This window comes from Lampris incognitus, chromosome 3 (genome assembly GCF_029633865.1).
Source record: "Lampris incognitus isolate fLamInc1 chromosome 3, fLamInc1.hap2, whole genome shotgun sequence".
Taxonomy (NCBI): Eukaryota; Metazoa; Chordata; class Actinopteri; order Lampriformes; family Lampridae; genus Lampris; species Lampris incognitus.
In genome coordinates this window covers 113,422,421-113,437,420 of record NC_079213.1, presented here as the reverse complement: position 1 = coordinate 113,437,420, position 15,000 = coordinate 113,422,421, and the positions used below count along the sequence as shown (strand labels likewise).

At 45.8% G+C, this 15,000-nt stretch overlaps 1 protein-coding gene across 1 annotated transcript in view; it reads left to right on the top strand.

Moving 5' to 3' along the window:
• LOC130110190 (arf-GAP with coiled-coil, ANK repeat and PH domain-containing protein 2-like) overlaps positions 1-15,000 on the top strand; it is a 121,982-nt gene that overhangs the window by 85,114 nt on the left and 21,868 nt on the right. The window contains 8 exon segments of the mRNA XM_056277202.1: positions 8,412-8,524; positions 10,517-10,568; positions 11,179-11,279; positions 11,556-11,661; positions 12,644-12,651; positions 13,826-14,032; positions 14,536-14,549; positions 14,552-14,604. Coding sequence (XP_056133177.1) covers positions 8,412-8,524; positions 10,517-10,568; positions 11,179-11,279; positions 11,556-11,661; positions 12,644-12,651; positions 13,826-14,032; positions 14,536-14,549; positions 14,552-14,604 — 654 coding nt within the window.

Below are 15,000 nucleotides of genomic sequence, written 5' to 3'. Positions count from 1 at the left end.
TATTCTGGCAATATGTTCAGCGTAAACATTGGCAAAAAAAGAACAGAATTCTTTCCCCGAGGGCGAGGTGTCCGTCAGGGCTGTCCCCTCAGCCCTGCACTCTTCAATATCTACATCAGTGAACTGGCTACTATACTAGAGAAGTCCTCTGTCCCCGGGGTAAGTCTCCACATTCAGGAGGTGAAATGCCTACTCTTTGCAGATGACCTGGTTCTGCTGGCCCCCACAGCAGATGGCTTACAGCAGAGCTTGGATCTGCTAGAACATTACTACCAGATCTGGACCCTGATAGTAAACCCCAAAAAGACCAAAATAATGATGTTCCAAAAGAGATCCAGATCTCAGGATGTTCTACCTAAATTCTCAACTGGTACAAAACATGTAGCCTCCTGCACACCCTACACCTGTCCAGGATTAAAACTAAGTTCAACTGGACATTTATATGAAGCGGTTCATGAGATGAGAGGGACAGCACGCCGGGCTTTCTACGCCATAAAAATAAATATACAAACAGAAATACCAGTTAGAATTTGGTTAAAATGAATTGAGTGTGTTAATGAACCAGTTGCACTCTATGGCAGTGGGGTGTGGGGTCCACTTACAAAACAAGACTTTACTCAGTGGGATAAACACCCCACTGAGACCCTGCATGCAGAGTTCTGTAAGAGCCTCCTACATGTCCAGAGGAAAGCTACTAACAATGCATGCAGGGCAGAATTAGGTCAATACCCACTAATATTAAACATACAAACAAGAGCAATGAACTTTTGGACACATCACCAAGCCCTGCAATGCCAAGAGCTGAGGAGTAATAGGAACCCCCTTACCCAACTGGTCCTGAGGCTGAGACCACAAACCTGCTCTATTAACACACCTCAGCAACACAACACAACACATCACCAGTCAGACCCAGTCAAACTACCAAACAGTTAAAACTACATCACACATTGTAAACACAAACAAACACACAGAGCAACATGTAGTGCTGTCTGTCTCTACATGGACAGTCCACCACAGCAGATGATGTGAGCATGGTGACTGATCACCACCTAAACAGAACCTGGACTGTGTACAGACTGTGCTGTCACTGCACCCTCATCATCATCATCATCATCACTGCACCCTCAGTGAGCCTGAAACAGACCTACCCTTCCTCACCACATGTGAACATATAAACATGTTAGAGAAGCACATTTTAAACTATTCCAACTAATAACAAAAGGTTTTCTAAACCTACCAGAGGAAGAAAAACTACCAGTCCTGCAAGGGGAAGACCCAAAGAGCTGTACGTTAGCAGCAGTCTATGTTGCTGCTGCCATAAAGTGAGGCACAGTGAGTGTAAGTTAGCAGCAGTCTATGTTGCTGCCTGCCATAAAGTGAGGCACAGTGAGTGTAAGTTAGCAGCAGTCTATGTTGCTGCCTGCCATAAAGTGAGGCACAGTGAGTGTAAGTTAGCAGCAGTCTATGTTGCTGCCTGCCATAAAGTGAGGCACAGTGAGTGTAAGTTAGCAGCAGTCTATGTTGCTGCCTGCCATAAAGTGAGGCACAGTGAGTGACAGTCACTTGACACACGTTGTTGCTGCCATATTGGATAACAGTATGTTCTTTTGTCTTGTCTTGTGTTTCTTTGTTGTAGTGTGTTTGTTTTCAATGGTGTTTTCCAACTGATGTTTGGCTTTTGTTTCTCTTTTTTCAATATTTGGACACTTGCTTTGGCAATATGTACATTGTTACATCATGCCATTAAAGCCGTTTGAATTGAATTGAATTGAATTGAACTGAATTGCGAGAGACAAGAGAGAGACAGACGCAGAGAGAGGGTGGGGGTGGGGGGGGTGGGGAGGATTAGTTTGAGGAATTACAGTTATCATGCCATCCAGGAGCTCCACCATCCTGTTCTGTACCCCACACACTTAAAATAGACTGTGCTGTCCCAGTGTGTGGCATACTGGAAAAATTGTGTGTGTGTGTGTGTGTGTGTGTGTGTGTGTGTGTGTGTGTGTGCGCACGTGACAAACCGTGGTGTCATGTGTGAGGATTTTCCGGCGAGCTCAAGGTCTTTTGGTTTACTGCTGTGTGAAAACATGAAAGACAGCAACTGAACACCAGTGGAAACAGTACTACATCATACTAGATCCCACTAGATCACACCCGATCATACTACACCGTACTAGACCACACTAGATCATACTAGATCACACCCGATCATACTACACCGTACTAGACCACACTAGATCATACTAGATCACACTAGATCACACCCGATCATACTACACCGTACTAGATCACACTATATTATACTAGATCGTACTAGACCACACTACATCGTACTCGATCACACTAGATTATACTAGATCATACTATATCATGCTAGATCACACTAGATTATACTAGATCATACTAGATCACACTATATCATACTAGATCATACGATATCATGCTAGATCATACTAGATTGTACTAGATCATACTAGATCAGGGATAGGCAACATGGTCCAGAAAGGTCCGGTGTGGGTGCAGGTCTTTGTTCCAACCAAGCAGTTACACACCTGATTCTATAGATCAACCAATAGTCTTTGCTAAGGACCTTGATTTGTAGACTCAGGTGTGTAACTCCTTGGTTGGAACAAAGACCTGCACCCACACCGGACCTTTCTGGACCATGTTGCCTATCCCTGCACTAGATCATACTAGATTGTACTAGATCATACTAGATCATAGAGTAATGTGTCAAAACACATGAGACACTTAAAACTGTCTCCATACACACAACCTTCACCACATCATCATCATCATAGCTTTTGCTCCGGTCACATCAGCTGATCCAGGCTATGGGAGTACACACGGCATGTCCGCTCTGCCCCCCCCCCCCCCACACACACACACAGCATGAACTAAATCAGAGTACAGACAAATTGAGGTGGTGCTGAAGCAGCAGTGGTGTGTAGGAGCTACCTGGTCGGTGTTTTCTACTTGATGTCTTGTCCAGTGTTTAGCTGACTGTTGGTGAACACCAGCAGACCTTTGGTTGGACCGTGGCTTTATATGCAGTTCACATCTTTATTGTCCTGGAATTACAGTTCAACCAGCAGAGAAAGTTCAGCATATAACACAGAAGATATCCAGAGCACATGGTCTGGGACTCTTTCTTTCTTTTTTGTTTTTTAAAAAGAAATTTCTCCCTGCAGTGATTGCAGACATATTCCAAATACTTCTGCTGCTTATTGCCTCTTCTTCAGTGTATTTGGCCCTGCTGCTATTAAGGCAGTAAACAGGAAGTGGTGGTCATCGACCCCGCCCACTGAATGGAATCTTTGGTGGAATGATGAGGTCATTTCCTGAAAACAGACGTGTTTCCTGGGTTCAGCTTTCTAGTTTTTATACTGTACCAGCTTTGGTCACCCAGTCAGTGTTTCTGTCTGTCAGTCAGTGTTTCTGTCTGTCAGCTTTTCCGTCTCAAAACTCTTAAAGCTCAGATGTCCAACAGTTTTTAAAACAAATCTGTTTATTGACATTTCTATTTTTAACGTGTGTACAAACTCAAATAAATTTACATAGTAAATCCTCACGTCCTGTAGATTAAATATAATTTAGAAAAATAATAAATTAGACACAGTAAAAGCAAAGGCAAACAGAGCAAAGGCAGTAAGTTCAAGACCATTCAATCAGTAAGGAAAACAAACAAGCAAACAGCGTCAACGTTATTCACCAAATACACACATAAGACATATTTCATCCTAAGTTAACACGTCGGGTCTCTAGACTCAAACGTGTCCCACCTTGTTACACCTTATTCACATTGTTAGACCTTATTAAACCTTACTACACCTTATTACACCTTGTTACACCTTCTTAAACCTTACACCTTATTAAACCTTACTACACCTTATTACACCTTGTTACACCTTGTTACACCTTATTACACCTTATTAAAACTTATTACACCTTTTTACACCTTATTAAACCTTATTACACCTTCTTAAACCTTGTTACACCTTATTAAACCTTACTACACCTTATTACACCTTATTACACCTTATTAAAACTTATTACACCTTGTTACACCTTCTTAAACCTTACTACACCTTATTAAAACTTATTACACCTTGTTACACCTTCTTAAACCTTGTTGCACCTTATTAAACCTTACTACACCTTATTAAAACTTATTACACCTTGTTACACCTTCTTAAACCTTATTAAAACTTATTACACCTTGTTACACCTTATTAAAACTTATTACACCTTGTTACACCTTCTTAAACCTTATTACACTTTATGACACCTTGTTACAGTGGTCAGCTTGTCGGAGGAGATGGGAGCAGTTGGCGTGTGACAGATTTGACTGGTCAGCACACGGCAGAACTGAGTGTTTTACTGCAGGTTGTGGTGAAGGGCCAGACTCGGCTGACTTCTTTAACCAGTTTAGAATGTGTTTAGTGAACCATGTGGCGTCCGTTGAAGTACGTCCTGTACTAGAGTCCTGCTGTTTGTGTCATAAACATGTAGTATCACAGTAAAGCAGAAGGATCGGCAGTGTATCAGCTGTGGAACAGTGTGTGTGGTGCTTCTCATCTGGGTTCATCTCTGCTGTCGTGATGAGAGACTCCTCTAAGTCTTTATTTATAAGTCCGTCTTTAAAAGCGTCCCTACCTGGTTCTGATTCAGTTCCCCCTCCATAAGACCTCTTCACTGCACAAGAGACAGTGGACCTGAATGTGTCTTTTATTTTTATGGGGGTTGTTTCTTTGCAGGGGGTGTAGATGCTTGGAGGAGGGGGTGTAGATGTTTGGAGGAGGTGGAGATGTTTGGAGGACATGTAGCTGTTTGGAGGAGGTGGAGATGTTTGGAGGGGGTGGAGATGTTTGGAGGACATGTAGCTGTTTGGAGGAGGGGGAGATGTTTGGAGGGGGTGTAGATGTTTGGAGGAGGTGTGGCTGTTTGGAGGAGGTGGAGATGTTTGGAAGGGGGTGTAGATGTTTGGAGGCAGTGTGGATGTTTGGAGGGGGTGGAGATGTTTGGAGGCGGTGTGGATGTTTGGAGGGGGTGTAGATGTTTGGAGGAGGTGGAGATGTTTGGAGGAGGTGGAGATGTTTGGAGGAGGTGGAGATGTTTGAAGGGGGTGTAGATATTTGGAGGGGGTGTAGATGTTTGGAGGAGGTGGAGATGTTTGGAGGAGGTGGAGATGTTTGGAGGAGGTGGAGATGTTTGGAGGCGGTGTGGATGTTTGGAGGGGGTGTAGATGTTTGGAGGAGGTGGAGATGTTTGGAGGACATGTAGCTGTTTGGAGAAGGTGGAGATGTTTGAAGGGGGTGTAGATATTTGGAGGGGGTGTAGATGTTTGGAGGAGGTGTGGCTGTTTGGAGGAGGTGGAGATGTTTGGAGGAGGTGGAGATGTTTGGAAGGGGGGTGTAGATGTTTGGAGGCAGTGTGGATGTTTGGAGGGGGGTGGAGATGTTTGGAGGCGGTGTGGATGTTTGGAGGAGGTGGAGATGTTTGGAGGAGGTGGAGATGTTTGGAGGGGGTGGAGATGTTTGGAGGCGGTGTGGATGTTTGGAGGGGGTGTAGATGTTTGGAGGAGGTGTGGATGGAGCAGATGAGCCTGTCAGGAGGAGCGGTGGATGTTTCCTGAAACACAGTGCTGATGATTCAGTACCAGATCATTGTGGTTATAAATCTAGACCACATGCTGCCATTGATCAGTGGCTTGTGCATAGAGTGACCCTGACACACACACACACACACACACACACACACACACACAGAGCTACCTTTGAGAAAGAGGTGTGTGTGTGTGTGTGTGTGTGTGTGTGTGTGTGTGGTAGCAGCCCTGGTAGTTCATGGCAGGTTCTGTTGCAGACACACTGATCCCATGTCAAGGCTGACAGCTCTGGTTACACCATCGAGAAGGAAGGACAGACAGACGGGAAGAGGGAGAGGGAGGGAGGGAGGGAGGTACGGAGAGAGAGAGAAAGAGGGAGGGTGAGGGAGAGAGCAAGAGATAGAGGGGCAGGGAGAAAGATAGAGAGGCAGGGAGAAAGGGAGAGAGAGGGGAGAGAGGGGGAGGGAGAGAGAGAGAGGGAGGGTGAGGGAGAGAGCAAGAGATAGAGAGGCAGGGAGAAAGGGAGGGAGGGGGAGGGAGGGTGAGGGAGAGAGCAAGAGATAGAGAAGCAGGGAGAAAGAGAGAAAGAGAGAGAGAGGGGGAGGGAGAGAGAGAGGGAGGGAGGTACGGAGAGAGAGAGAAAGAGGGAGGGTGAGGGAGAGAGCAAGAGATAGAGAGGCAGGGAGAAAGAGAGAGAGAGGGGAGGGAGAGAGAGAGATAGAGAGGCAGGGAGAAAGAGAGAGAGAGGGAGGGTGAGGGAGAGATAGAGAGGCAGGGAGAAAGAGAGAGAGAGGGGAGGGAGAGAGAGACAGAGGGAGGGAGGTAGAGAGAGAGAGAAACAGAGAGAGGGAGGGGGGGAGGAGGGTATGAGCCTCTGTGTTGTTGACTCTTCTGCATCCTGACGTTTGTGCAAAACCAAAAACACATAAATCACAATTCATGATGTCATCAGGAGAGTGTGTGACACAAGCAGACGCTTCAGCTCGTCAGTCAAACTGTATCAGTCAAACTGTATCAGTCAAACTGTGTCAGTCAAACTGTGTCAGTCAAACTGTGTCAGTCAAACTGTTTCAGTCAAGCTGTGTCAGTCAAACTGTGTCAGTCAAACTGTGTCAGTCAAACTGTTTCAGTCAAGCTGTGTCAGTCAAACTGTATCAGTCAAGCTGTGTCAGTCAAACTGTCAGTCAAACTGTGTCAGTCAAACTGTGTCAGTCAAGCTGTGTCAGTCAAACTGTGTCAGTCAAGCTGTGTCAGTCAAACTGTGTCAGTCAAACTGTGTCAGTCAAGCTGTGTCAGTCAAGCTGTGTCAGTCAAACTGTGTCAGTCAAACTGTGTCAGTCAAACTGTGTCAGTCAAGCTGTGTCAGTCAAACTGTGTCAGTCAAACTGTGTCAGTCAAGCTGTGTCAGTCAAGCTGTATCAGTCAAACTGTATCAGTCAAGCTGTGTCAGTCAAACTGTGTCAGTCAAACTGTCAGTCAAGCTGTGTCAGTCAAACTGTCAGTCAAGCTGTATCAGTCAAACTGTATCAGTCAAGCTGTGTCAGTCAAACTGTGTCAGTCAAACTGTCAGTCAAGCTGTATCAGTCAAACTGTGTCAGTCAAACCGTATCAGTCAAACTGTGTCAGTCAAAATATCAGTCAAACTGTGTCAGTCAAACTGTGTCAGTCAAGCTGTGTCAGTCAAACTGTGTCAGTCAAACTGTGTCAGTCAAGCTGTGTCAGTCAAGCTGTATCAGTCAAACTGTATCAGTCAAGCTGTGTCAGTCAAACTGTGTCAGTCAAACTGTCAGTCAAGCTGTGTCAGTCAAACTGTCAGTCAAGCTGTATCAGTCAAACTGTATCAGTCAAGCTGTGTCAGTCAAACTGTGTCAGTCAAACTGTCAGTCAAGCTGTATCAGTCAAACTGTGTCAGTCAAACCGTATCAGTCAAACTGTGTCAGTCAAAATATCAGTCAAACTGTCAGTCAAACTGTGTCAATCAAACTATCAGTCAAACTGTTTCAGTCAAACTGTGTCAATCGAACTGTAACAGTCAAACTGTCAGTCAAACTGTGTCAATCAAACTATCAGTCAAACTGTTTCAGTGAAACTGTCAGTCAAACTGTGTCAGTCAAACTATCAGTCAAACTGTGTCAGTCAAAGTGTGTGAGCAGCAGCACTTCTACTTTCCCATCCACTGCAGTGTCTCACTGCAAACACTTTCATTCATACCGTCAACCTGACCTTCTCCTGCTACTGTGTGAGAGTATAACTCATACTGCTGTGTAGAAGTACAGGTCTTATTACTGTACTGCACCCGTTTCTCCACCATCCTCACAGTCACCACATCTCACACAGTACATCCACAACCACCTCCTCCCCAACCCACCACGCCTCCACAGTACAGCCATGATACACAGCACCCAGCACCACCCAGCATCTCCTCACCCTTCACCTGTTCTACACCGTTCTACACCCATTCTACACCTGCCACCACCTGCCCTCACCTCCACATCCTCACCTGCAGACAGACAGACCACTGTAACAGCGTGTGTGTGTGTGTGTGTGTGTGTGTGTGTGTGTGTGTGTGTGTGTGTGTGTGTGTGTGTGTTGTGCAGCCTGCTGAGTCCTCTAGAAAAGGTCACTGGTGTGAAGGGAGCGCTACAGCTAGCATACAGCGTTGGTGCTGATTATGTGGAAAAATGTGATTTAACCACTTTGTTTCTCTTCTCTCTCATCTCCACTTCTTTCCTGCCTTTTGCTCTCCCCCTCCCCCCCTCTCTCCCCTCACCCCCCCCCCCCCCGCCGTCTCTCTCTGTCTCTTCGTCAGGACTTCTCGAATGACGACACAAAGCTGGAGTACAATGTGGATGCAGACAACGGCATCGCCATGGAGGGTTACCTGTTTAAGAGGGCCAGCAACGCCTTCAAAACCTGGAACAGGTACCCGACTCCGACGGCCACACACACAGTTCAGACGGTACAGCCAAACCTGCGAGCGACAAAAGACGTGTTGTGTTCAGCTCGTGTGTGTGATTCAAGACGTTCCGGGTGAACTTGACTTGTGTGTTACCGCGTTTAAAGTAAGATCCGGCCCTGATTCTGCCGTTTTCAGGCTGGTGAAGACGTTTCCCTGAAGTGTGTTGTTGTGAGGGACACGGTGGGGAGGCTGTGTTCAGAATCAGGTTTATACCAGCCCGGGGTGTGCGTGTGGGCAGCGAAGCAATCTCTCTTGGAAGTTGTCCTTCCTCGAGACTGTGAGCCAACAGAGAGTCATACTTCAGTTTTATTTAGCTAGAGCCTCCATCTCTTTACATTGTTCCATGGGTGCAACCCCGACCCCCACCCCTCCTCCTCCTCCGACAGGGCAGATGTGAATCCATTTGTTTGCTAATTTGATGCTGACACCCTGACCCCATTCCAAAAGTCAGCTGCATAATATAGCCTTTAGAAATCTCACATCTATCTCCCCATCTGCTCCTCCTGCCTCTCTTTCCAGTAAGATGTCTGCACCCCCTCCCCTGCTGTTTGATAATCCCTCCAATCTTGTCAGTTGTTATAATGACTCACTCTCCTCCTGTCTTGATCAGCTATCCCCCATCAAAACCAAAATAGTCTCCTTCACACACTCAGCTCCCTGGTATGCTCCTGAACGCCGTCAAATGAAATCCCGTAGGCACCAGCTCAAAAGACTCTGCAAGAAAACTGCTTTAAGGGTGCATCTCCAAGCCTACACAGACTACCTTCAACAATACAAAGGTGCTGTCCTCACAGCCTGGCCCACCTACTGTTCAAACCCCACGGCCCTCTTTTCCACAATAAACCTCTCAAATCCAGCGACAAGTCCTCCAATTTCCTTACAGTTAACAAATGCAACTCTTTTCTGTCATTTTCCAAACTAAAATTGACACCGTCTACATCAACCTGACCACCTCCCCTGCCCTCTCCTCACTGCAGCTTTTGACACCATCAACCACACCATTCTTCTCCCTCAACACCACTGGTACTGGCCTCTCCGTGCTGAAGTCATGTCTCACAAACAGACAACAGTTCATCAGCATCTAAAACTGCACCTCCTTCACTGCTCCTCTATTGCAAGGCGTCTCCCTGGGGCCACTGCTTTTCTGATGACATCCAGCTCTACATGTCCAGTAAATCCATCATAGGCCGATAGAGTCACTTTACAAAGTCAGTTAAAGCAGAAGTCAACAGGATGTAGTGAGCTGCGCCATTCACTATAGACACAGTCCATCTATCTGTTTAGCTGTCTGATCATCTGTCCATCAATCTTATTGTCTGTCTTCATGTCTGCTTTACTACCTGTCTGTCGGACCGTTGGACCACCTGATGAGCAGTGTTAATAGCTGCCGGTTTTTTATTCTTTTAACTAAACGGCTGTGTATCCGTCTGTCTGGCTGGCTGGCTGGCTGGCTAGCTATGTATATCTATCTGTCTTTCTGTCTGTTTATCTATCTATCTATCTAAGCTAACAGCAGTTAGCGGTTAGCTGTTAGCTTGATGTCACGCTGCCTCTCGAGAGCTGTTGTTAGTTCAGTCTGCTGAAAGTTTAGAATATCTTTGTGTGAGAAGAACGGTTTAATGTTGATGCATGATGTTTGATAAGTTCTTGAGCTACTTTTAGACGGCTAATAGACTTTAATGAAAAAAAAAGGAAGTGTTAGAAAGCTGATTTTGGTGTTGATCACCGTGGCGTGGAGGGAGGCGTTCAGCTTGGCCTCAGGTGAAGCCTCTCTCTCGTTCAGACCACAGGGATGTGAAATCATGATGTTTGCAGAGATGAATGACTGCACTGATTCTTCTCTCTGGTTGCTGCATGTGACTCTATTTTTGGTTCTTCATGTGACTCTATTTTTGGTTCTTCGTGTGACTCTATTTTGACGTGTTCATTCTTCTGCTCATGTGATCATCTTGCAGGAGGTGGTTCTCCATCCAGAACAACCAGCTAGTTTACCAGAAGAAGTTTAAGGTGTGTCAGGTGACTGGTCCACAAACCACCACATGAAGCCAGACACACGTCAGACCACACACTCCCACCACAAACCTCACTGTACTCACCTTACACTGCCACTGACTCACACTCACTCACCTTACACTGCCACTGACTCACACTGACACACTCACTCACCTTACACTGCCACTGACTCACACTGACACACTCACTCACCTTACACTGACAGCTGGTGTCAAATGAACTGTAGTTTGACTTGTACCGTGTGTGTGTGTGTGTGTGTGTGTGTGTGTGTGTGTGTGTGTGTGTGTGTGTGTGCGTGCATGAGTGTATGTGCATGTGTGTGTGCATGCGAGTGTGCGTGCATGAGTGTGTGTGCATGTGTGTGTGCATGCGAGTGTTTGTGTGTGTGTGCGTGTGCGTGCATGCGTGCGTGCATTTGTGCATGTGTGTGCATGCATGAGTGAGAGTATATGATTGTGCGTGCATGCATGTGGGTGCATGTGTGCGTGCGTGCATGTGTATATGTGTGTGTGCATGCATGCATGCATGTGTGTGTGTGTGTGTGTGTGTGTGTGTGTGTGTGTGTGTGTGTGTGGTTCTGACCAGACTGTGTTTGTTACATCAGGATAATCCCACAGTGGTGGTTGAGGACCTGAGGTTGTGTACGGTCAAACATTGTGAGGACATTGAACGTCGATTCTGCTTCGAGGTTGTCTCTCCTACCAAGTGAGTTTACACACACACACCCACACACCAACACACATATGTAGATACACACTCTCACACATAGAACCACACATAAACACCTACACCTATGCACACATGTATTCAGTAAGATAAACAGATAAACACAAAAGCTAAGAAATATTAGATGAAGTTCTACTCACACATAGACTCTCAGCTAGGCACATACTGCAGTATACACATACACACACACACACACACATACACACACACACACACACACACAGCTGGTGTTTTGACGCTGGTGTGTTTCAGCAGGAGCTGCATGATGCAGGCAGACTCGGAGAAGCTGCGGCAAGCTTGGATCAGAGCTGTTCAGAACAGCATCGCCACCGCCTTCAGAGAGAAGGGAGACACTTCAGAGGTACCAACACACACACACACACACACACACACACACACACACACACACACACACACACACACACACACACACACACACACACACACACACACACACACACTGTCACTACAGAGAGAGAGAGAGAGACTGTCATAATACACGGAAGTGGATGCCTGGATAGACGACTGTATGAATATACAGATGGATGAGGGAACTGATGGAAAACGAGAGTCTGATTATAAATACTGAGATGACACTGATAGATGTGCTGTTAGAAAGATGAGGATGGATAACTAAATGAAGGGTTGATGATGGAATGAGAGATACATACAGGGGAAGGGTACTCAAGACCACCTATCATCCATCCATCCATAGATATACAAAGTGGACATCTATCTGTCATGTGTCCCTCCCTTCATATGGGGGACATCATAGTAATATCCACTATCAAGTCGACCCTCAGCCATGAGCAGGATGGAGGCCTTCGGTTAATAAACCGTTTCCTCACTAGGTAGTTCGTTTGTTAAGATACTTGGCTATTTGCTTACACAAATCTCTAAGGTATAGAAACATTTTATACTAACTAATTCATATGCCGCATTCTCAGCACAAAGTCAAACACGTTTTCAGTGGGTGTCGGACTCCGCCAAGGTTGTCCCTTGTCCCCCATCTGTTTGTGATATTCATGGACAGGATCTCAAGGTGCAGCCAAGGTGAGGAGTGTGTCCGTTTTGGGAACCACAGAATTGCATCTCTGCTCTTCGCAGATGATGTGGTTTTGTTGGCTTCATCAGAACGTGACCTCCAGCGCACACTGGGGCGGTTTGCAGCTGAGTGTGAAATGGCCGGGATGAGAGTCAGCACCTCCAAGTCTGAGGCCATGGTCCTCTACCGGAAAATGGTGGATTGGTCCCTCCGGGTTGGGGATGAGTTATTGCCTCAAGTGAAGGAGTTCAAGTATTTCGGGGTCTTGTTCACGAGTGAGGGTAGGATGGAGCGGGAGATTGAAAGGTGGATTGGTGCAGCATCAGCAGTAGTGGACATTGTACAGGACCACTGTGGTGAAGAAAGAGCTGAGCCAGAAGGCAAAGCTCTCAATTTACCAGTCAATCTTCATTCCAACCCTCACCTATGGTCATGAGCTTTGGGTAGTAACCGAAAGGGTGAGATCGCGGATACAAGCGGCTGAAATGAGTTTCCTCCGTAGGGTGTCTGGGCTCAGCCATAGAGATAGGGTGAGGAGCTCAGACATCTGGAGGGAGCTCGGAGTAGAGCCGCTGCTCCTTTGTGCGAAAGGAGCCAGTTGAGGTGGTTCGGGCATCTGATCAGGATGCCCCCTGGGCGCCCTTCCTTTGGAGGTTTTCTGGGCACAGCCAACGGGGGAGACCCCGGGGTAGACCCAGAACTCGCTGGAGGGACTACATGTCAATCTGGCCTAGGAACGCCTTGGGATCCCCCAGGAAGAGCTGGAGGGTGTTGCTGGGGAGAGGGAGGTCTGGAGTGCCCTACTTAGCTTGCTGCACCGGGACCCGACCCCGGAGAAGGGGCTGGTGATGATGATGAGATGAGATAAATAATTCATATGACTATAAGTTTGTGTGTGTGTGTATATATATATATATATATATATATATATATATAATATATATATATATATATATTATATATATATATGTTGTATGATATATAGCTAGATGTTAATAATCTATAGCTTTAATGTGGTATATTGTCTAGTTTACAGTCACTATCTCCCAGCTGCTGTTATTTAATATTCAACACCTAAAAAAAACCCATCACATCAGACCAGAAATAATGACCCAGAAAAATTTGGAATTTAACAAATGTACACAATAGAAAGTCAACTGTTAGTCTTCATCTGTCAGACTGGATTACACTTTGATCAAAACTGGGTTGTTGTAGCAGCAAAAATAGAATCAGAATTAGAATCAACTTTATTGGCCAAGTGTGATAATGCATACGAGGAATTTATCTCCAGTTTACAGCAGCTTCTAGAATCTACATATATCACTCACACACACACACAACAAAAACAAAACAAAACAAAAAAGAACAACAAAACAAAATGAAAAGATGAGTCTGTAGATGACAACAGGGCAGACGATGTATTAAAATCCTCACCAGTTTAATGAAAAGTATATCTTTCTCTTCCTGCTCACCCCAGAAGGCTGGACAGGAAGTCTTCCACATCCACAGGAAGCCTGGACTCTGGGGGGGAACCCAAGGAGAGGTCCCTGAAGGGGGAGAGCGCTCTCCAGAGGGTCCTGGCCATTCCTGGGAACTCCTGCTGTTGTGACTGTGGTCAGCCGGACCCCCGCTGGGCCAGCATCAATCTCGGCATCACGCTCTGCATCCAGTGCTCCGGCATTCACAGGTACATACCTCCCTCTGACTCTGAGGTGGAGGAAATATCTCGAGCCGGGAACACGGTAGATGATGTACACGCTGATTATAACCTCAATTTGGCCAGTGACCATATGCACACAGCGGCCATTTTGCTGTCATATGACACTCAGGAAGGGAAATCTAACCCATGTCTTCCTGCTGTGTGCCAGGTTGTAACTCATATAAATGTAAAGAAACAGACAGAAATCTTTAATTTGACCGGTTCCCGCTGACAAAATGCAACAGAAGGGATGGATTATTAGGATCCAGAGAGAAGCTGGGCCATATTTAAGGTAAAGTTCTTCAAAGGCTGCACTCCCAGATAATCTTCCAACCACATCCTCCTCCTCGTGGCCCGGCTCAGGTTCAAACCACATGCGTGTGGGTTTGCCTGTGACGGACAGCAGATTAGTACTCGGCTGGTTCTGCTCATTATTCAGGATTGGCCCTCCTTCGTGTTTTTCTAAAATGGACGTCTTCTGTTCATCTCAGGAGTTTGGGAGTGCATTCTCCAAAGTTCGCTCTCTGACTTTGGACACCTGGGAGCCTGAACTCCTCAAGGTGAGAGATGTGGGTGGAGTCTTCAGTGGTGGGTGAGGAAGACGAGGAGGAGGATAAAAAGATGGACTTCTGGTCCTGAGCATGTCTTATAGTGCTCTTTTATCACAAGGCTTCTTGTGTTTCATGCCTTCTGCATTCTCTGTACTGATTTTTTCTGTCTGTCTCCCCTCTGGAAAACTTTTATTTTTTATCTTCTTTTTTCTATTTTTCATTTCATCTTTGTCAGTTGTTCCATTGTTTCGGTTGATCAGCACTTTGTACGGCTAAAGATTATTATAATAAGTAAAGATAATTATTCTAAATAAAGATTATTATCATTATCATTATTATTTCTGACACTGCTGAATGAAAGATGCCACCTTCTGTTTGCTTAATTATGCAGTCATCTACTATTCT